The sequence below is a fragment of the Microtus oregoni genome, unplaced genomic scaffold (assembly GCF_018167655.1).
Source record: "Microtus oregoni isolate MIOR12 unplaced genomic scaffold, Mior012 000065F_ref0000479, whole genome shotgun sequence".
In the NCBI taxonomy this organism is placed as follows: domain Eukaryota; kingdom Metazoa; phylum Chordata; class Mammalia; order Rodentia; family Cricetidae; genus Microtus; species Microtus oregoni.
The window spans coordinates 21,295-45,039 of NW_024543875.1; the positions used below are offsets into that span (position 1 = coordinate 21,295).

General features: G+C 34.8%; 1 protein-coding gene across 4 annotated transcripts in view; it reads right to left on the reverse strand.

The window, feature by feature from the left end:
- The window catches only part of Tmx3 (thioredoxin related transmembrane protein 3), a 37,116-nt gene extending 14,120 nt beyond the window's left edge, over positions 1-22,996 (reverse strand). For 3 of the 4 annotated variants that reach the window (XM_041640846.1, XM_041640845.1, XM_041640844.1), the window contains exons 1-10: positions 22,791-22,996; positions 21,894-21,948; positions 18,826-18,865; positions 17,057-17,180; positions 11,895-11,940; positions 10,589-10,669; positions 7,818-7,917; positions 7,089-7,166; positions 4,706-4,772; positions 1,391-1,489 (exon numbers count right to left, since the gene is read on the reverse strand). In XM_041640846.1, the coding sequence (XP_041496780.1) occupies positions 1,391-1,489; positions 4,706-4,772; positions 7,089-7,166; positions 7,818-7,917; positions 10,589-10,669; positions 11,895-11,940; positions 17,057-17,180; positions 18,826-18,865; positions 21,894-21,948; positions 22,791-22,845 (745 nt within the window). In that variant the 5' untranslated portion in view covers positions 22,846-22,996. Of the gene's footprint in view, positions 1-1,390; positions 1,490-4,705; positions 4,773-7,088; positions 7,167-7,817; positions 7,918-10,588; positions 10,670-11,894; positions 11,941-17,056; positions 17,181-18,825; positions 18,866-21,893; positions 21,949-22,790 lie in introns of those variants that run through there. The other variant, XM_041640847.1, reaches the window with a different exon arrangement.
- Between the last annotated feature and the right edge of the window lie 749 nt (positions 22,997-23,745).

Below are 23,745 nucleotides of genomic sequence, written 5' to 3' on the forward strand. Positions count from 1 at the left end.
TATAAGTAAAACATACATTATATGCATACTGATATATTCAGAAGGGTAGAACAGTGGTGCTCTGGTGGTGCTGGTTGAGTTGAAGTGTTATGTTCTTAGCACTACACCAAGCACTGGGAGAACAAAAATAAGGTACCACTGTTTACTAGCTAAATACCTTAGCTTCAAGAAACTCCCATTCATTTTAGGAAAACAATAGTTTTTCAGAGTTATAAGGGAAGTTAAATGAATGTTTATACCTAAATATACTGGAGTATTATTTGACAAGGGCAGGAACACAAATGTAAGATTAAGTATAAAACAAAACAAAGCACATAATTCTACATTATTTTGCTGCTTTTTCTAATCTTGCCCAGCATAATACATCTTTAAGCAATACAATCTCAACTCACTGTTAACTTTTTGTTGAAAACATCAGTCTATAAGGATTATTTCATTTCTTGAAATATTTCATATTTAGTTTTTATTCTGTGTTAATTTAATTTTCAAATGTCTCTTCTCTATAGCTGCACTTCCAACCCATGACCATGAAATTGTGAGAAGAAACACATGTGGTACCAACAAATAGATATTCCACTTAAAATTAGTCTAAGTATGCACAACACTTTCTCCTAAAAATGCAGGTGTCCTGTAAGTTCTGAACTTTCTATTTATGTGTAGTTAACTTCTATTTATTTCCTTGCTTTATTTGTAATTTTCTATTATGACCTTAAGAAATAAACAATATGACTGATTCCTACTCACAAGTAAAAGCAGACTTTAGAAAATTGTAAGAAAGCTTCTTCTTCTGTTTTTTTCTTCTTCAAAAAAGAGTTTCTCTGTAGTTTTGGAACCTGTCCTGGAACTAGCTCTCGTAGACCAAACTGGCCTAGAATTCACAGAGGCCTCTGCCTCCCGAGTGCTGGTAAAGCTTCATTTTAATGCAAAGCTTCATGTTTTGTTTTGTTTTTTCCCCCCTCATTACTAAACATCCATGCTCCTTGTTTTGATCATCACCATTAGGTGTTAGAAAAACCCTCAGCAGGGCAGTGGTAGCACATGCTTTTAATTCCAGCACTCAGGAAGCAGAGACAGGAGGATCTCTATGTGTTCTAGGCCACCCTAGTCTACATAGTGAGTTCTAGGACAGGTTCCAAAGCTACAGAGAAACTGTGTCTTGAAAAACCAAAAAGAAAAGAAAAGAGAATAAACTGATCCTCATATGAAAGTACATTTAAGAACATATATTTATAAATGTGGTATGGATATCTAAGTTTCAATTCTTAAAAAGCAGACCTAGTAAACATAAGTCTACTTTAGTTAGGAAATGCAGCTTTAAAAGAACCAGTAATTAAGTATTCAATCAAAGAAAAATTCTGTAATGAAAAAGGAATGGCTATATGCTTGTTACCTGTGTCTCCAAGTTCATACAAAAGGAAACCATCCATAGTAAGGTAGTTCTGAAACCTCTCCCTGCTGATCCATGAGGACAGATCACCATCTTCATACTCTTGAAAACAAAGCAAATGAAATATACTGGAGTACAAGATAGCTGTACTATCTCAATCTGGCAATGTGAATAAAGTATTTAATACAGTATTATTATTTTAAAATCTTAAGATGGTTCTAAGGTAGTTTATTCTATTAATCAGATGTAGGAAAGGATTAATGAACAATGCAATTATTTACTACAGCACCAACTAAAATTAACAAAGAATTCAAATAAGAGAAATAATTAAAATCCCCTAAAACAAAACTGAATATATTCTGTAAAAAGCTGAAAATTCCATTTATAAATTTAAAAGTAAGTTACATAAGTTAAATGCAGTTATTATAATCTCAATATTCATTTAAAAATGAAGTTGGAAAGACAGTTACAGACTGATCAAAGAAAACATATGCTCCTAAAATGACAGCCTGGTAAAGGTTTTACCTGGTTCCTATGATTGCAGGTAATCTGTACTGTTTATTAGATTTTATCTTAGTTTATAATTCTTTCTCATATATACAACTTCAACAAAAACATAAAACATAGTTCGTGAGCTTTATTTCAACATCAAGTACTTCCTTTCCTAGACTGACAGGAAATATAGTATTTAGGGGGAAATGTACATCCTTATTGGATTTAGTTCCAGGACAGGCTCTAAAGCTACAGAGAAACCCTGTCTTGGAAAAAAAAAATAGAGTTCTGAAATACTTTTGGAAACCTGATAATGACATGAAAAAACCATTAAAAGTATGGGTCTTTAAACGCCTATCTTTGCTTTGACTATATTATACCCACTGACTGAAAGGTGTGCTTTTCCTGTCTCTTATATAGCTAATTATATAGCCAAGTAAATGTTTTTTTTTTGTTGTTGTTGTTGTTGTTGTTTTTTGGTTTTTTCGAGACAGGGTTTCTCTGTGGTTTTGGAGCCTGTCCTGGAACTAGCTCTTGTAGACCAGGCTGGTCTCGAACTCACAGAGATCCACCTGCCTCTGCCTCCGGAGTGCTGGGATTAAAGATGTGCGCCACCACTGCCCAGCTCAAGTAAACTATTTTTAAACAATCAAACCTACAGAATAAATGTCAAATTAAAAGTATTTGTGGAGCTGAATTTAGAAGTTAGAAAATTGTACCTATGTTGTAGGGAGGGGCCTGCTTGTTCATCCCAGCTGCCCATCTTCCTTTTTTTCTGTTTAAACAGGAGGTCCGTCTTTCTATCTGTTGCTTGTATTGGTTAATGGATAAAGAAACTACCTTGGCCTGATAGGGGCAGAAATTAGGTAGGCGGAGAAGACGGAACTGAATTCTGGGAGGAAGAGGCAGAGTCAGGGAGAAGCCATGGATCCTCCGCCTGAGATGGACGCTGGTTAGAATCTTTCACAGTAAGCCACTGCTTTATGTATATGTGGCGATATACATATTAATAGAAATGGGTTAAATCAAGATGTGAGAGTTAGCAAATAAGAGATAAAACTAATGGGCCAAGCAAGCAATTTAATTGATACAATTTCTGTGTGGTTATTTCAGGGCTAACCTAGCCAGATGGCTGGGATGAACAAGCAGCCTCTCCCTTGCAACAAACCTAAAACTACAAAGTGATTACTGGGCAAGAATCTTAATTCCATGTCCAGAGCAAATTTGCTAAAGACTGCATATGATAAACTTAAAACTCTTCAGATAAACTGTCCCTGAAGCATCCTAATGCTTCCAGATTCACAAATAATCAGCAGCAGAGTAAACATCTGAGGCATTATGGAACCTATTGTCCACTTGAAGACTTCAAAATACTGTCTGTGAAATAGCAACAAAGCTGGACATGTACAACACCTGCAGAAACTGCACCTACTACTTCTATCTCAAGCACAAAAGACATCTGAAGCAGGAAGCAAGACAAAAGGAAGGGAACTTTCTTAGGCAGGTACAAAGAATATGTAATATATAAACAGATATAACTTTTTTTTTAAATTTCTAAGAAAGTAAAAAAGGAAGGTATCTGTGTTAAGGACCTCTTAGCAGGACTAGAGTAATGAAATGAGAAGGTTGAATTTAGATACTGTTAATAAGCATTTTAACTTGGGAGAAAAAAGAAAATATTCTACTTTAAAAATACATAAAATAGTAACAATAGTGAGCACCTCTAGTAGCTGTCTGTCATCAAAAAGAAGGAAGGTAAAGACACAGATATGGGTTATGTCTTTTCTCTCATTTTTATGTATGAATAATTCCTCTCAAGTTCCTTTGACAGCAAACATTTGACTGTTTGGTGATAACTGTAAACATTAAATAACTAACCCCTGAATGAATGAGCCTATGAACTACTTTCTGTTTCATTGTATAAATCTCTTTATTTAATGTTCTAGTGATGTAGGACCTTCATTAAGTAGGTTAACACTGTATACCTCTTATATACTAACAGCATATACAGTAATGATGATTGTATATCAAGAAATTAAAGTTAGTTCAATTAAACCCAGCAAAAAAAAAAAAAAGAGATGCTTAGTTTTTTTTTCTGCACAATTATCAAAGTAACATTGAAACAAAGAAAAAACTTTGTCTTTAGTGGTCCAATAACCAAGTGGTTACCTAAATATATGGCCCACATTTTTTTAATAATAAAAAAAAGAAAAATGAAACAGTAACAAAATGCCTTTAGGATTTGCTTTGAAATGCTTCAAAAGAGAAACAACAAAACTAAAGCAAATGCAGCAAGGTCCAGTTAACCATTTAATATTACTGTGAGTATTAGGGTTGTATTATAACATTCTTTTTATGATGCATGGGTGGTATCAAAATAAAATTTAGCTGAAATTAGGTATTCACTTTAAGGAAGTGTTTTCAGACAGAGGGGGAGAAATACTTAAAGACGGTATAGGGTTCTATTTTTCTGAGGATGTTTTATTTTATCTCTGTGTGGTGAAATGTTAATTACCCTCCTAAAAATCAAGTCTGAAAATTTTAATACATAGAAATTGCATACATATTATTCTTAAACTGGCAAATAATTTCACACACACATACCCCCCCACGCACGCATGCACGCATGCGCACACACATACAAAATCACTGAAAGAAACTAAGGATGAAAGTGCACTAACGTAAAAACTATTGAAGGGTTAAAAAGATCATTCTACCATTGGGAACTGTGATACTGGCAGCACATAAAATCTTTTATAAACACCTCCTTTGTAACAATGTTGCAATTATGAAAGGCTTTATACGAGTTAAAGCTCTGGGACTTACCATCATAAACAAAGTAAGTGTTATCTTTGAAAACAAGCACAGCAGGCATCTCTTTCAGTGTCACATACTGCAGAAAAATATCAGAAGTTTAAGTATCAACACTAACAATCCAATTAGTACCTACAATTTCAAAAGCACTAGGAAAGAAAAGAATAAGGAAACATATATACAACAACAAAAGACTAAAAAGAGTATAATCTTAAATTCAGCCAATTTTTCTGTCTGAATGTTTTCAGGTACATCCCAGAAATGTGAGAAAAATCAGACTACTCATAAAGAGTTTAAAAAAGAACACAGCATCCTGGTTTGGAAAAGATGGAGGGTTCTGGAGCACAGAACAGGAGGACCAACACTTCAGTCGCCTACCTAAGGATGCCATTCCCACCACTCACCAGCTATGTGTGTGATATGCAGCCACTTTATATAGGGAGTTGACTGCCTCATTCTAGAAACACAAAGTGTGTGGATAGCATGATAGCATTCTAGAATCACAAAGCTTATGAGAATTATGAATGACATTAGGAAAGAAGAACTCTACAAAGTGCTTTTGAAACACAATTGTCATTCATAATATTTCACCTAAAGGTACATTTTCTATTTTGCATTTATTTAAGGTAAAATTATGACTATCAGAAGACAAATAATTTGGCTAAGCAATTGCCCATGAACACATGAAATATAAAAATAACAACAAATAAAAGGATCCAGGTTCATCTGAGCACAGAGGCCATATAATAAAGGGTCTTGAAACATTATGACTAAGATTTAAACATCATGAAAAGAACCACCTTAAGTAGTGAAAAAGCTCTTAAACATGACTAGATCCATTTGCTCTTGGCAACTCATCCACAAAAATGATATAAATGTTCTATTTTCAACACAAAGCAATATTCCCTTACAAAGCAACAAAGCAGTCCTTCCTGAAGAACTTGTTGCAGATAATCCAGCTCCATATTCATCTGTCTCCTACATTCCTTGACGTTCACTAACACATTGCATGGGGTAGTCGGTCTGTTCTCTATATTTTTAGTTTTTTGTTTCTTTGTTTTTTAAATACAAAGTTTAACGTAGCCCAGGTTGGCCTTGAGCTGCTGCTTCTATCTTCAGGTGTACAATATCCTGCCCAGCTAATTCTACATCTTCAAAGATGTAGTGGTTATACAACTAGTTGTGTTTGCTAAAAATCGTATGCCTGAATACCAAAATGGGAGGGTCTCACTGTAAAATATAAACATCAATACTTAGAGCTACAAAGGAGAAATCTCAAATTAAGGATATGAACATGATCTGCTCTGAAAAACAACATGTCTTAAAACTAACTAGGAAAACTGGAATGGATTTAGATTGAAAAAAAATAGAGGTTCTTCAACAAACTCAAATGATTCCAGAATTCCTATTATAATATAAGAATCGAGATATGTACTAGACCAGTGGTTTTCAGCCTATAGGTTGAAACCCCTTTGTGGTCGAACTACCCTTTAACAGGGGTAGCATATCAGATATTCTGCATTTCTGATATATACATTACAATTCATAACAGTAGTAAAATTAGTTATGAAGTAGCAATGAAAATAATTTTATGGTTGGGTGTTACTATAACATGAGAGTTGCAGCATTAGGAAGTTTGAGAAGCACTGTATCAGGTGAACATTCTTAAATTATTTCATATTCCCCTGCTTTCTTATTGACTCTCAAGCTCAAAGGTCAACTGATCTCTGGACCTACTTTCACACTTGTTCAATTCACTGTGATCTTGGTATTTTCAAATGAAGTTCAACTTCATTATACACACTATGCTGCCCAAGACAGGATCTGTTTTCTGCTTGCTTCTATTCCCTTCTCACAGTACTGGCTACTGCACTGTTCCTCAGATAGGCAAGGCATGTTCTTGTTTCTGATATATTCTGTTCATACCTGTGTGAGGCTCTTTCACATCAGGCAGTTTTCAGTTCAAATATTTTCTACTCAGAGACCTCCCTCTCTTCTTTTCTTCCTGCCTTTAGTTTTTGGACAAAGAAATGCAGAAAAGTTGTCCATCCTTACCTATTCCAACTCTCAAACTACCTATTTACTTTGGTAGTATCAATGAAAATTTGTTTCTGTAATATTTATTTACTATAGTGTTTGAAAGGCCAAGAGAAGACTGTATTTGCAGCATACTTACAAGCATCTTTGGAGTTTGATGTATATCACTGCTCACCAGTTATTTCATAGAGAAAAAAGTTACTAAACACGACAGTCTTTATATGCCATGATTGTGGATGTACTGGCTCATGAATTATAAATAATCTGACACCAAAAGTAAAACTTTCTCAGATACATAAAATCAAATATTAATTCTTATGAGTAATTTTTTGTCATTAAACCAGATATTAAATATTACCTCAGGAACCACATCTTCTGAGGCAGAAAAGAAGTATGTATATACAATTAATTCTGATGCAGCATCTATGTATTTCTCCTATGATAATACAAACAGAAAAAAGATATCTTGAATATCAAAAATTAAAATTTGGTTCTCATTTAACAATCAAAGCTATTTATAAGCAGTATAAGAAGTTTTTACCATGTCACCTTTCAGTGAAAGGGGAAAATATAACCAAACAAAATACACTGTTATGACCACAAACAATCACAGCAATTAAGTGCTCCTACCCTCCCCGTCAAAGAGAACTGATAAATTATAACACAAAGTAGATTCAGGTTATTAACAGATTAACAATGATGGATAATGATGATGGTGATCATAGTACGCAAGGTATGCAGAAACACATATACATTAAGGAAACTTAGGCACAGTGTTTTGTTTTACAAAGTTACCATTTCACTGCAGTTTCCAGTCTTTCACTTAAAGTGTTTAAAAATGTTAAAATTAAATAATGAAGTTAGTTACATAAAAATTACTATGGCAGGGAATATTTTCTCAAATTTTTCACTTACCTCAATTTCATAATGGCAAATTTAGTAAGGGGGATTAAAGAAAGTATTTTCATTGTGAAAAATATTTAGATAAGCTAAAATATTTTGCTTTCAAGTTTTCATAAAATCATAACTGTACAGTAAAAAGAATTACAATATGTATGCTTATTTGGAAAAAAAGATAACTTCATACTTTCAAGGGTGATTCTCCACCAATATAAACAAAAAATACTCGATGCCTCTTCTGTACATGGTCGAACATTTGTTGACTTGGAAGTGGCCGAATCAGAGCTCTATTTGAAAAGAAAACAAATGGGTACGAACTCAAGACAGTGCACAATTCATTCCAATTATGTGATAGCTGATAATGTTTATAGTGCTAGCAATGTTTTATCTGCACTTAAGTATATCTCAAATCTACTCAAGTAAAATTTCAGTCTATGGTGCTTGTGTAATACATAGTCATGCTTTATGTAGTACCCAGAATTAAATCTGGCAGTTTCAAATATATTTCTTTAGAAAAACATCAATAATATTTCTGATTAGTAAGACAGAATGAGTATTCATTTACAGATCTTGACTAAAAGCAAGACAATTCACCTGAAAAAATTTTCCTTTTCAAAAGCATATTTTAAAGAAACAGATTATGAAACAGTATCCCAGGAGTCAACAAGAGCTAAAATTAGCCAGGTGGTGGTAGTGCAAGCCTTTAATCCCAGAATTTGGGAGGCAGAGGTAGGTGGATCTATGTGAGTTCAAGGCCAATCTGATCTCCAGAGAGAGAGAGAGAGAGAGAGAGAGAGAGAGAGAGTTTTAAGACAGGCTCCAAAGTTACACAGAGAAACCTTGTCTCAAAAAATAAAACAAAATAAAAAGAATTAAAATTTATATAATATGATTCAATCTAAATGTTATATACTTCTTAAGTACCCTATGGAGGTCAAAGACCCAAGCTTTCAATTTATATCATTATTAGTTATTTTCAGAAAAATAAAATGTAGCAATAGTTATACAATAGTACAAAGAGAAAATATTTCTATGGAATTTATCAAAGACATTTAAAAAAAGGAATACATCAATACTAAAGAGTATTATAAAACATATCACTTATCAAATACAGTTAAGAAATGAGTAAATGCTTTTTTCTTTTAAATATGGTATAGATTATCATACTTTCAGTACTCAAAATTTACAAAATGAACAGAACCTATTTTGCAAAGGCAAACACTTTCCAAACACACAGCTCTTAAGGTCATTGCATAACTCTCCCTAGCTTCTGCTTCAATCCTTCATAATTAACCAGTAAGTGATGCAACATTAAAACTGAGTCACGAAATCTCCCCTACTCCAGAGGCACCCTCACATCAGGAGCATTCCTTTTTAGAGTTAAAGAAAAATTAACATAACTGCAAAACATAAAGCTACCTGAAGTCATGGGGGTTAAGTGCATCTTACTAGTACTCATCTCCAACAAAACCATTTCAAAATTTATTCACAAAGTAAACGAAGAGAAATATGCAATCAGAACGAGAAAATACAATGGAAATTACACATATAAGCATCACAAACTTTAACATAAATTATTCTTAGTTCTGTGCATTTATACAGATATTTTGAGGCATCATTTTATACAACAAACTATCATGTTTTAACTTAAAGCTATTTATAATTTATCTTGCCAAGCTAAAATGAAAGTGCCTAGAACTTTACAGGCAATACAGATTAATCTTGACAAATGTTCTTCAAAAGAGAAACACATAAATATAATTATAAACACTGATATTCTCTATACCTTAGCAAGATATAGACTGTTTTTTTTTTTTAAAGAATCACATTTAAATTAGTAAGAATTGCTTGTGAAAGGATCTACTTCCTGATCAGCAATAGGTCAAATATTTGTCATTCAATGCAAATGGCTCACTGGGTTCTAACTATATCATCTGATAAACACATACTGTCAGATCACTTTGCAGATGGCATAAAAAATGTGATGGTAAAAAAATTAATTTAGGTGAATCTAAAAAATATTTTCAGAACCACAAACTAGGGATAGAATTCCAAGACTATCAGAATAAGAACATTCTGGGCTTCTCTTAAGATTCTGAAATTAGAGAAAAAGAAATAAAAGTTGATATAAGGCATTACTACATAAGAAAAATATATTTAAAAGTTAAGATTCAAAAAATTGTTAGAGTAATCCTCCCAATTTCATTTCCCATGTTTCCAATTACCCTTAGCAACTATGGTCTGATAGTACTAAATACAAGCTTTCACAGGAAACAGTCCATAAATTAAATTGTGCACTGCTCTGAGTATTATGAAACCCTACTCTATACTATTTTCCCTCAAAGGTACATAGATAGAAAGCCAGTGAATCATCTCTTTGATCAGTGTATGTATGGTGTATACAAGACCTGCCCACTAGCAATTTTACAGCCTTTTGAGTCACCAGACTGACTTATGAAGGAACTGCACGAGTTAAGTGTAAGTAATTCTTACTTTGTTTAACGAAGGACCCAAAGTACAGAAGTTAGTGATACTGGAAATACAGATACTAAAGAAAGGAATTCAAGTGCTTCTTTACAAGATATTTTGAGAGAAAGAAATAGAGCACGTTCCATATGGTCTGGTACTAGGCACAACTTCAAGCATCCCTTGAGGGTGGTGTCGGGGTTAGCTTAGGATGTCTTTTATAAATAAAAAAGACTGTTATAATAAAAAATTAGAAAATGTATTAAATTCACTGGAGGAAAAAACGATTCTTTTAAACATAAAATGGCCTTAAACACAAAATTAACATATATTACAAAATATGATACATCTTTACAGAATTTCACTGCATATGCTATAAAACCTTAGGTTGTTTCATACATGTATACAACACATTTTATACCTAAAATATGTATTCCGATGTGGTCTACTAAAATATATTTTCTTTCAAATATTAAAGGTTTTTCAACTTACCCAGACACTCTGTGAGCAAACTCAATTATATCATCTTTAGTCCGTGGTCCTCTGTAATTATATGCCAAGTCCCCCTTCAATCTTAAAAATAAAAATTGGAAATTAACTTTCTTCATTTTTAATTTCAATCATAATTTACTGAAATATAAACTTAAAATGCACAAAATGCCAAATAAGGGGAAACTTTACAAGAAGCACACTTGTGTAAAACAGTATGCAACTGTCTTCTGATAAACAGCACCTTAAGATGCATACGAATATACTTCACTCACACAAGAGGAATACATTTTACTCTGTGGTATTGAATTTTAGTATGCACTGTCTGAAAAAAGTGAGTAATTTGCACATTTACAGTAAAGGGCTTAAGTCAGAGTAGTTTTAATTAGACTCTCGATCAAGCGGTAAAAAAAAGGACTAGGAACTAGAGTGGTAGCAAAGCTCATTTTCACCAGTATAATACAAATTACTTGATAAATTCTCCAATATTCATCATAAATCAGACATAAAAATGGCTTTCCTAAAACATAGATTATCTTCCAAAAAATCTGTTAATAAATAAATTTATATCTAATCAACTGTACAGGAAAAAAACAACTAATGAGCAAAACAGAACTCCTAATAACAGAGAAAGGATCATTAACACACACTGTAACATTTTCAAAAACAAAGGAAAAATATCAATAAAAAACCCCAGAATAATATACTTACTTAAACTTGTAAAATCTGAGGTTTTAAAGTATTGGAAGAAGCTAGCTTACTTATAAATATAACTTTGAAAAGAAAGCTTAGCTACTCATAATGCCAAAATAAGGTCAATGAAAATAGCAAAATGTAGCAAAATCATTATAAAATAATTCCCTTTAGAATCACCATATCATTTTTTCAGCTTAAATTCTCTACGAGACTTGATAAATACTCATCTATTAAAATTAACATCTATCAATTTTCCTTTTCTTGATTTCTTTTTTCTCTGATGAAGTAAGTCTCTTTAAATATACAAGAATGAAATCTGTTTCATGTGATTAGCGGATGCAAAGCAGAATATATAATGTGGTCCTTCAGGAGACCTTTCATAATTTATGAATGTATACCTCGTTCTGTAAATGTATAATATACAGCAAGCACTCAGAATACAGTTACTCACTTAGCTGTACACCTCACACACATATAGAGCCTCTCACCTTTGATCACACACTTGGTTTAAAAACACAAACCTACAACCTCCAAAGAAAGTACTAGAATAAATAAATTGTAAAAAGAGTAAACTATTTAAAATATACACATAAATATACAACACTCAACTTACAGCTTAATTGTTGGATAACCTCGAACTCCAAATTCTGAAGCAATGCCTTGATAAGGAAAAGAATAAATATTTCTAAGTTCTTTTTAAACAGAGAAAACTAGGTAACATGAGCATTTTACTCAAAAAAAAAAAAAAGTGCATTCACATAAACCCAAGTGAATGTTTTTAAGTATTAAAATCTTAGAAAAAAACCATGAAAATTTATTGTAATTAGTTAATAATCTCACATATGAACTTCAGAAAATACTTTGAAAAGATAAAAAGTGACTATCAAAACAATGATTACTATGGAGAGCTGGCTCAGAGGTTTGGAGCGCCGCCTGCAGTGCCCGAGGTTCGAGTCCCAGGTAAGTCTCTGTGTGTGTGAATGTGTCTGTCTCTGTCTGTGCTATGTATGAATGTCTCTCTCTGTGTGTGGATGACGTGTGCATGCATAATTAATCAGAAATAAACAATGATTACTCTTTGCCCTTCTCCCTCTTCTCTTATCTTCTTTCCCTCTCATGGTCCCTCTCCTAGTTTCATGATCTATACTTCCCATAAACACACACACACACACACACACACACACACACACACACACAAATTAAAATTCTAAAGACTCATGAAATGAAGTGTGCAGAAGAATTTTTAAATGAAGACAAACATAGGAAAATTTCTAGCACACAGTCTAGCACACAGAACTCCACAACTGAAGATCTAGTTCCTGACCCCTGATCTTGAACTCATTACTAAGTGATATCTAATTGCACATCACAGTATACATGCTAATATATACTGAGGTGGAATATTGTAACTGGCTTTAAAATCCTTTAAATGTAGCTCAGAATAATTCTGTGTGAGGAAAAACTTGTCCAATCTCAGATAAAACATAACTTTTGAACACTTGGAATATTGTTTGAGTGAAAATATCAATTAGGAGGCAAGAGTTAAATAGAAACTCAGTCTGATAGACTTGTTTTTCTTCTAACATTAAAGAAAAATGATTCACATACAAACTTGTTATTAATCCCTTCATAGAAGATTCTGGGCCTAACTTGGCCCCTAATTTTGACATGTGAGATTATTTTTTTCACTTTGTTTATTTACCTTATGTTAATATCTATGAACTGAAAAGGGAGGTAGAGTTAGCTAAAAAAAAATACTATTTTTTCATACTTCCTGTCACCATATGACCAACATGAAAAGGGCACAAATAATGACTCTTAGGAAAGTAAAGCTTTTAATTTACATATGGGCATAGGAGGAAGAACCGGAATGTGTACGAACCTTTCTTTAATCTAGAAGTCAGAGATATGGTGCTGCTAAAAATTTAAAAAATACATGGAAAACAACTTGTATAGCACAAACAACAACAACAAAACCAAACCAAAAAAAAAAAAAAAAAAAACAGAAATAGCTGGTCTAAAATGTCAATAATACAAGTTTGAAAAACCATCAATTACAGTCACAGATTAAAAAGAATTTGTGATCTAGAGAGAAAATTTTCAAAACTAATCCTTTAACAAGAACAAAAAATTGGAATGGTGCTGGTCAAATACCAATGAAAGCTTACTCATGCAAGTGATGCAGAGGACCCTGACCGTATAACAAGGCTATATAGTAAGCAGAGAGTAAGCAGAGTTTTAGGTGCTCCAGAATAGAAATAAACTCACTATGATAGGGGAAACTATATGATTTAACTTCCAAATGAAAAATATTCTTAGTATTCATCCCTGGAAGAAAGGATCTCTGTGCAGATTTTATAAAATTTGGTTGACTAATTATTAATTAAAATGGCATCAAAAATATTTGGTGCAATTTCAACACAGAAAAATAAACCGCACTATTTTAAAATTCCTGTTCAAAAGTCCTATCCATTGGGATTTGTTTTATTAAGCCTGATGGCATTTGTTTCTGCCACAATTACACAGCTGAGAGTAAGCTACTGTCAAAACAATCTTAGACAATTTTTCTATACTTGACTGTTTGGAATGGTCCTCTCTGAAATCAAACCCAAACTATGTAACTACATATCAAAATATTCTACTTTATAGTTCCTCAACTTAAACATTTTTTTTACCTGAACTATAACTAAACCTTTTGGCTTTATATATCCCAAGGAAGTTCTTTACCATTGAGGAACATTTCTAGCCCTTATTTTGGTTATTTTTTTCTAATCTCAGAACTCCTTTAATAGAGTCACTTAATGAATACAAAATTTAAATATCAAGGGATCAGATACTGCAAGCTTTGAGTTAATGTAAATGTCACGGAGGCACCACAGTTTATCTTTATGATAGTTCCAGTTTAAATGCATTGTATAAATATATGTATGTGTTTTCCCAGTAACTTCTTAATATAGCTATTCTATTTCCCACTAAATGATTCAAGTGATCAATGAATCTGCCATTTCTCCAGACTTTTTTGCACTTAATAATTTATTTCTCCTTCTCTCTCTAATAGGCTATAAGTATTTCCTGGCCAAGTGAAACTTTTCAATAGTCTCTAAAGAATGGAATGTGAGTTCATAAATAGATAGAAAATGTGTGATGAGTAAATATGCATGGCTGTGGACATAATCAAGATGTAACTAGTCACAGTTGGTAATCACTGAATGTAAAAACTTCTTTAACATTATTTTCCTTTTAGATTTATTAGTTTTACTTTATTTTTTTAAGTGTTTTGCCTTCACGTATGAATGTGCACAATATATCACAACATGGATGCTTTCATGTACCATATGTGTACAATGCTTTCAGGGATAGAAGGATGCTGTCAGAGTCTCTGAAGCTGGAGTTCAGGATGGTTGTAAGTCACATACGAGTGCTGGGAACAAATTCCAGGTCCTCTGCAACTGTAGCAAGCATTCTCAACCAGAGCCATCTCTACAACTCCTTCTTCTAATACAGTTAAAAACTAATTCAAATATACTAGCCCAAACATCCTCCCTCTCCTCAACAGTGGTCTGTCAGTCCTCTTGTTTCATTTAGGAATTTCAGCTCTAACAACTCAACTACATTCTTGATCACTGATTCATTAACATCAGTAATCTGAAAAATTGCAAACTTAGGCTAGCTGACACTGTGAACATAAACAAAAAACTAAACAATATGCTTTCCCATACAATAGTGGAGATATACAGCTCAGCAAGTACTGGTGTGGGAGGTCTTTCTGTTTATGTGTTGCTTTTATTGGTTAATGAATAAAGAAACTGGCTCGGCCTGATAGGGCTGAATTTAGGTAGGCTGGGAAAACTAAACTGAATGCTGGGATAAAGGAGGCAGAGTCGGGGAGAAGCCATGTAGCCCCTGAAGGAGATAAGCACTGGGAACTTTACCTGGTAAGCCACAGCCACATGGCAATACACAGATTACTAGAAATGGGTTAAATTAAGATGTAAGAGTTAGCCAATAAGAAGCTAGAGCTAATGGACCAAGCAGTGATTTAAATAATATAGTTTCTGTGTGATTATTTTGGGACTGAGCAACCAGGAACCAACAAGCGGCCTCATTTTTAACAAAGTATACTAAGGATTACAACGGCAATCTATTCCATCTGTAACTTCAGCCTTGCAAATGACTATCAGCATTTTTCTACCATATTTTACTACCATATATTTACTACCATAAATATTACCAGCATTTACTACCATATTTTCACAGTTCTGCTGTTTTCACTCAATTCTGAGCTCCTAGCATCCTACACAGAATATGAAACCTCATATAGATAATCTTCATGTATGTATTGTTATTCTTTTTGATCTTATAAGTTTCAGCCCAAAACATTTTTATCAAGTCATTTGCTTTCCCTCTATTGTAATCTCTCCCAATTGACAAATGATAAAATGTATAACACTTTCTCACCTGGGAAACTCTTAACAATATGGTACCTTCTGTATGTACTAGCCATTGCACCAAGGGGGTTTAAGTATGAAGCATTATACAATTGTCTCCACCTTTAAGATTATTAGTCCCTTACAGATTCAATAACTAAAACTTGGTTAAGTAGCCTACCTAAAGCCACAAAGTAGGGAATAAGAGTTGAAATTAAAAAACATGGGTCTGTCTTGAAGTAAAGTACAACCTAGAACATATACTTAGCTTCCCGAAAAAAGAAAAAAAGCACAGTAAGTAGCAGGATATGTTGATTCATATTTGTAATCCTATTACTTGGGAAACTGAGAAGAAATACTGATATGAGTCTAAGGATTTCAGAGAAAGTTCTAAGCCAGTCTTTAGACAGGGAAAGATCTTGTCCCATTTTTGTAAGACTATATTGTGCTATATTGTCACACAGCATACTTCTGCTTTCAGAAGTAAAAGGAAACCAATCTTATTGAATATGAAAGATTTAGCATATGCCACATCATTCAAACTTCAAAACAGCCAGTAAAAGAAATAACACAACTAAATGTTTACCAATAAAGCCAAAGTTTAGGGCCTTTAGAAGAATTCCCACTACAGCAAACAAAAGCACTATTATTTTCTCTGAAGCTATACTCTTTCCAAATTGATAGGACATCCCATACTTCCATAAACTTAATTTCTTCTTTTATTATTTTCCTTAAGACACTTGCTAGTAAAGATTTTCTGAAATGGTAGATAGCAAACATTTTAGGTTATGGGGATATGTAGTTCTGTCACAATTCAGTTTTGACAATGGAGCATGAAAATAGTCTAGATAACAATACACAAATGACTGTAGCAATAGTTCAATAATTCTATTTACAAAACTAAGCAGCAGAGCAAATTTGGCCTATGAGGTGCCATGTACTCGTCTCAGCATCATTCAGTTCTCTGTACCAACTCACTAATTTCATTTTCAACTTTCAGTACTTTCTAATCTTCATTTATACAACCCATCTTGTAGTACCTAGTTTTTTCCATATTATGCTTCCTCAGCTTATACTTACAAATTCAACTTTTCTGTAGTTGCCTCCTATAAGATTATCAATGTAGACTCAACTAGAAGCAAACAATGACTTGCATATCTATGCTATGCTTAAGATTAGCACATACAGTGTATTGAATTTTTAATGGTAATTTTGTTTAACTCTAAGTATATAGTCTTAACTTATTAAGATAACTTTCCATGATAAAGCATCCCCTCTACTTACCCTGAATGCTATAATTAAAATATTTCCATTAATAGAATAACAGAATAATTAACTATGAGCTTACTAGAGTAGGAAGTAGCATCCATTTTTCCAACTTTAACTGGAGAACCAATGCTTTTCATTTCAAGTCCAACTTCATTCCATATTGGTTCCAGTTTTTTACAATGGCCACACCAGGGTGCATAAAACTACACAAAAAGGAAAAAAAAATACACTAAAACCTTGTACCACTATGAAGCTCAACCTTAATATTCAAAGAATTTATTTAAGCAATCTAATTACTAATCTGTTTCAGACAAGATAGTTTTTTATAACAAAATAAAAAAACGTATGAATCTAGATCGCTTACCTCTTAGGGAATACCTCAAAACTAATATTTTAATTTCATTTTAATTGACTATCGATACCTATTTAGAATAGAATCATGATTGATTCAAAATCTTTAATTCTGTGCAAACGTGTTTATGTTCTACTTAAGATAAAACTACTAAATAAACATGCAAGCACCATACCACATTCAACCTGTGTTCATGGAAAACATCTGTTTCTAGTACAAAAAATTAACACAGAGGTAGATACATTTGCTGAGTTCTACTGTTTTCACTGGCAGGATTTTGCATGATCATTGAGAGATTTGACACAGGGACAAGTCAGTTTGATTGCAACCACTGCCCTTCACATTTCAGAATCAAACAATTTAATTAGGTATTCTATTTATATGGTATTAACACAATATTTATGTATTTTCATTAAATGAGACTTATTTTTCAGGGTGATTCCATGGAAATGTTTAAACATAAATAAAAGGAGGAAGACTTAAGCAGCAGATTCTCAGGCTCTATTTTCCACTCCCAACAATCATTAACTCTGCTCTCTTGTTCCACTTTGTGGGCTATACATTTTTCCCACTGATACACGTTAAAGCAAACACTCAAACTTAATTTTTATCAGTATTGGGATGAAGCATGTTTGGCATTACTGTATATTATTATAACTCAATCTCTTAAAAAATGAAGAAACAAGGGTAAAGTCTATATTGAAATCATAAAGTAATCTCCTTAAGATATAATCTACAATTTCCTTGTAAGAAATGGCCTCAACTTCTTCAAAAAATGTGACCTTACTCCCAGAATTTGATCAAAAACAAATTCCTTTGCCAGAATCTTGAAAGTAGGGGTAGGAATATAGCTGAGAGGGTAAAGAGCTGCCATGCATGTCGTTGTCGTCATTGTCTTCTTTTTTTTTCGAGACAGGGTTTCTCTATAGTTTTGGAGACTGTCCTGGAACTAGCTCTTGTAGACCTGGCTGGCCTTGAACTCACATAGATCTAGCTGCCTCTGCCTCCTGAGTGCTGGGATTAAAAGCATGTACCACCACCGCCCAGCTTTTGCCATGCATTTCTAAGGACCAGAATTTGGAGCACCAAAACACAAGTACAATCCAGGTGGGTACATGCAACTAAGAACATATCATGGTCCATAAGAGGTCCATAAGAGAAAGAGATGGGGAATCCCCAGAGCAAGACACTTAACCAAAACAGAGAAAATTTTGATTTCCATCTAGGATCAGTGAGAGAGCCTGCTTCACATTATACAAGGTGTTCAGCAACTGAAGAAGACACAGTGTCAACTTCCAGCCTTCACAGGCATAGATATACACCATAAACATTTGCATGCATACGTGAATGCACACATTTAGAAATACCCACGCATACATGCACAAACACCACACACACATACATACGAGGGAAATGAAAGTAGTAATATCTGAGAAAACAAATTGGTCTCTCTGCATAAAAGAGATCAAAAATGATACTTAAATTTACATACTTACATCAACAAGCCAAATGTCATCTTTTCGGTTATCTTTAAATCTAAAAACAAAAGGAAAAATAAATCTGATTTTATATTTATGTTCACAAACAATATCCCTACAACAGTATTTATTACAATAACTAGTATAATTTACAAATGTGCAACTTAATATTGAACTGATCAATAAAAGAACACAGAACAAATTTTCTAAGTTTCATATAAAAATTTTACTCAGTAACTACTAAATCTTTTCCTACCCAGCAAGCACTTTAAGAATTAAAATTGAAAACTGTCTAAAGAACTGAAAAACTCCAACAAAAGAAAGGAGAATATGGGTAAGAACCACAAATGTAGTCTGTTTCCTTTGATATTCCACTTGAGGAACGGGCTTCTCTATTCTGAACAAGTACTGCTTTTCATTTTCTTGTCTTTATTACATTAACAATACAGCAAAAGTATTTACAATATGCTTTGTTAGGTGTTACCAAAAAAAAAAACCTAGGGATGAACTAAAATACACAGATGTGTACAGATATATGCAAATAAGCTATTATATATATATATATAATGTACTTAAGCATCCAGACTTTGCTATTTACAGAAAATCCTGGAACTAATCTCCATGAGTACTGAGGGATGACGATGTGTTTCCTAAGCTCTTCTTTTCTGTATTCCATATTAAATTCATGCAAGAAATTTAATGCAGTGGCCTAAGGATATTCATAGGAAACTCTGTTAACAAGATAGGTCTCTGGATTGTATTAAGAGTGTGGATTTTAGGAGTTCCATCATTTCCTGGTAAAGAATGTTGTTCTCATAAAATATTCGTGAAATGCAGCAAATCCAGAATTGCTGTAATGGGATCAAAGATCTGACATTCATATTTCAGGCTATAATAAACTTGTAAAATGCCATCAGCTAAGTTAGGATTGTCCTTTAACTGTGAACCTTAACACTCACCTAGTCCTGTGGGTTAGTGTGACACAGCATAGGACTTAATTGTATACTCCCGAATAAGTCAACTGAGTATAGGCTAATTCAAAACTCCAGGACCAGCCACCATGAGATGCATCGCTCCTAAACAACCTCAACAGGAAGCAAATATGGCACCCATGACCTACACAGAGTGGGTCAAGTCAGCACAAAGCATGGGGATGACTAAGCAAACTCAGTGACATCACTGGAAGTCAGGTCCCAAGGAATATTACAGACAACACAAAGGGTGCAGCATATTCCATCTAGCAAGAATGGTATGAATTTGGGCTTCAGCAATATCCTTCTGGGGTATCTTTAGCTTTCACTGGAATATGAGAAATGAGACTTCTTTCATATGGTTTTGGTGCTTTTTCACAATAAATTCCATGCTCAGTCTGGGATCATGTCTGAAGTTTGTGGATCTGAGTGGTAACATCTGCTGGCACTACTACAAGATATAATTTACTTTTCTCATTTAGCCAACAAGCAAGGTTCTCTATCATTAACATTTCCCAATGGAAGAGTCTTTCAGGTTAGCATTCACATAAGCAGCAAAATGATTACTAGAAGTGAGACTTTTCTCAGGCAGAGTTACTATTTATTATTAAAAGAGAGTGAAAAGGTGGTTGATAGTGACATGCCCCACAAGGCACCATTGAGTTAAAAAACGCTACTTTCTTGATATCAAAGAGTTTTCCTCAAAAACCATTTTCTATAAACAATCTTCAAACATACCCACAAGGCCCATTGCTATGACTAGGACCCATGAGATGTTCATACGTCTTGCCAATCCATTAGAGTATCTTTTTTTCCTACTATATGAAATGTATTACCATTAGAGTACCTTTATTCAAATGATCACATTACTCTCACTAAAGCAATTCAATCATACAGTCAGGTGCCAAGGTGGTTGATGGAGACAAAGAACAAAATTGAAATTAACCGTCTGCCAAAATTGTTCAGTTGGTAAGAGGGTTTGCTGTGTAAGGAGGACCTGGGTTTAGATTCTAGCACACACAAAAAAGCCTTTACCATGCCTGTAATTTCAGTACACCGAGATAGAAACAGGAACAGTTTCTGGGGCTTGCTAGATACTGGCTAGCACCAGGTTCAGTGAGAAAGATCCTGTCTCGAAGGAGTAAGACGTAAAGCAGTAAAGCAGGACTTACAGTGATTGTCTGTCCTTTATACATGCATGCAAAGGCTGTGCTCACACATGTGCACACACACCACAAACTACAAACACCTACACAAATTCATGCCCCCCCACCACACACACAAACCTGGAAGTAACAAGTCCTGATTGATCTACTGTTAACAGTGAAAGATATGAGGGATTAAAAAAAAAAAAATGGTAACTCCTTGGATGGGTGTCGTTTGTTCCTGTTATGAAACAGTACCATACAAACATCAGGCAGATGTAGCACAAACAGAGATATCCATCTCACTGATGAGAAGCACAGAACGCTAAGTGGGAAAGTGACCAAGCTAAAGACCTCAGCAAAAACATTTTAGTAGTAAAGTATATAAAAAAGGTGAAGATGCCAATAATCACCCAACAAATAGGCTGGGAGTGCTGGTATATTTATGAGCTTGGTTGGCATGGGAGGCCTGAGTCCTTGACTACAAGTCCCTCCAGAGACTGGTTATACATCAAATTTGGTGTGAGGAAAGGCACCCATGTGGCCTGCCAGGGAAAAGATTATTATCCCCTGCAGTCAAGGCAGAAAGACTGACCTTGAATTTTGCAATAAAGTTAGACTTCTCACCTCCTGTGTGAGCAAGATCTTGCGAATAAACCTGTTATACTACAGATTAAACCATGAATTCCAGCTCTCACTCTGTATGATTAAATTAAAAGAAGAAGCAATATAGAAATATTGGTTGGATTGTCACTTTATAACTTAGCCAAACTTGCTGGTGCACTCCTCAATTTTGCATGTAAATGGAACTTAAAACAACTAAAACAAAATTGGTAATATGTTAACATCAGTCACCACTGTACCTATTATTTTAAAAAATGAGATTCCTGTGCAGAAATTTGCACGGCCATCTGAGTTAAATGATGTTAAATAGTATATAATAGTATTTTACACATATATGTATACTCACGATTCATTTAGATCTTCTACAAATCCATTACAGACAGCCAGGTCAAGTAAAATAACTGGAAAGGACAAAATATAGAAGATAAATGATTTATCACTTTGTTTTTACCTTAAGTCTAAATTGCCTATAAAATGTTAGTTTTATTTTATTTATTTATTTATTACTATTTACCAAAGAGCTCACCATTACAAGGTATTAAGAGACACTAAAGCAAAAGTAGTTCATTCACTCAGATTTACAATGCATTCACTCATATTGCAAAGGGCAAGCACTATGTAGGTAAGTACACATAATACATAGTTGCATATTTCCACTCTCGCTTTATTTTTTCTTCTCGCTAACCTAATTTTCTGGCCTAGAGATAAAAATAATTTTCTTTTTCTCTAGTAGCATTTATCCCCTTGGTACAAAGTCCAACTGCAATTCCCTAAAATAGGTAGAACATGACAAAACTGGGCTCCAGTTATAGCACTTATTACAGGGCAATGCCTGGCTCACATGGGGATCGAAATTGGTGGCTAAGTCGGGAGAACCACAGAGAACCCAAATATTCCATGCTGACACCTTAAAAGACACTGGGTCTCTCTTCACAACACAATCTTCTTGGCTATCTGCCCAAAATCTGTCCTTAGGCATCATCCCGTTTTTAGACTCAGAACCTATTCCAAGTTGGGGCTCAACATCCTCAGTCTAATCAGTGGAGTCAAGGAAACTTCCTGTTTGCACAGTAGGTAGTGCTGTACCCTCTGGGCATCTGCAGGCAGAGAGTTCCGCTGAGGAAGCCAGGGCCCACTGACGTCCTAGGTTCCCCGCGGCGCAGTCCCAACCCAGCTCGGCCCCAACCCAGCTCGGCTCCATCCCCAGCACAACCTCCCACCGCTCGCTCCTCTCGCTCCTCACCGGCAGCGAAGAGCCGGGAGGTCGCCCAGCTCCTCAGCCCCGTAGGCCTGGCCATGGATTGCGGCGTGGATCCCGCGACGTGCGCGAGCAGAGACTCAGAAACGCAAGGGAGAGGCGACAGACTGTGGGGAAAGAGAAGTGAGGACGACCCGGCAGGCAGGAGCGCTTCGAGCAGGCAGGGGCGGGGCGGGACGGGGCGGGGCGGGGTAGCCTTCCTCAGGCCCCCAGTAGCCGGGCGGTGGGAGCATCTGAGCATGCGCGGGTTGCGACGCATGCGCCGGAGCAGTACGCATGCGCATTCGGATTCCCACGGTGCCTTCGCGCGTTCAGATCTCTCAAGAGGGTGCAAATACGTGCGCGGTTCTTCCTGGACCGAGCGAGTGTGCCATAGGACTCTTGTAGAAGTGCACGTGTGGCATTGTGAATTTAGTGGAGGTGAGGTCGGATCCGACATGCACTGCGAGCTTGAGTTTTGTCACACGTTTTAAACTTGCCACTAAAGTCCGGTGAACGCGCCTGTACTCTGTGATAGTACACAAATAAATGGGAGATCGTGCTTTAAAATAAGGCTGGATTGCTGAGCTCTGACACCTTCTCTGTAAAAAACTATTTAAAATATTATAAATTGGCTCATTACTATTCCATTATGGATGGGAGAACTATCAACAGTTAGTTAATGGGTGCTTGGATGGGGTGTGTGACATTTTTTTTAAGTAGTAGGTTGCTGTGCTGAAACTCAGTGGAACACACACACACACACACACACACACACACGAAAGGACACGCAGGTCTTCAAGAAGAGTTTCAGGGGGGCGATGGAAGTCGTCAGAGTTACCCAAGTTCATCATAAACACATAAACAGAATAAAAATAAGAGAATTGCATCTTCTGAAACTTGGAAAAAGGGAAGTTAATCATAACATCTTGGTTATGTTTTTTTACTGTTTCCCGATTAT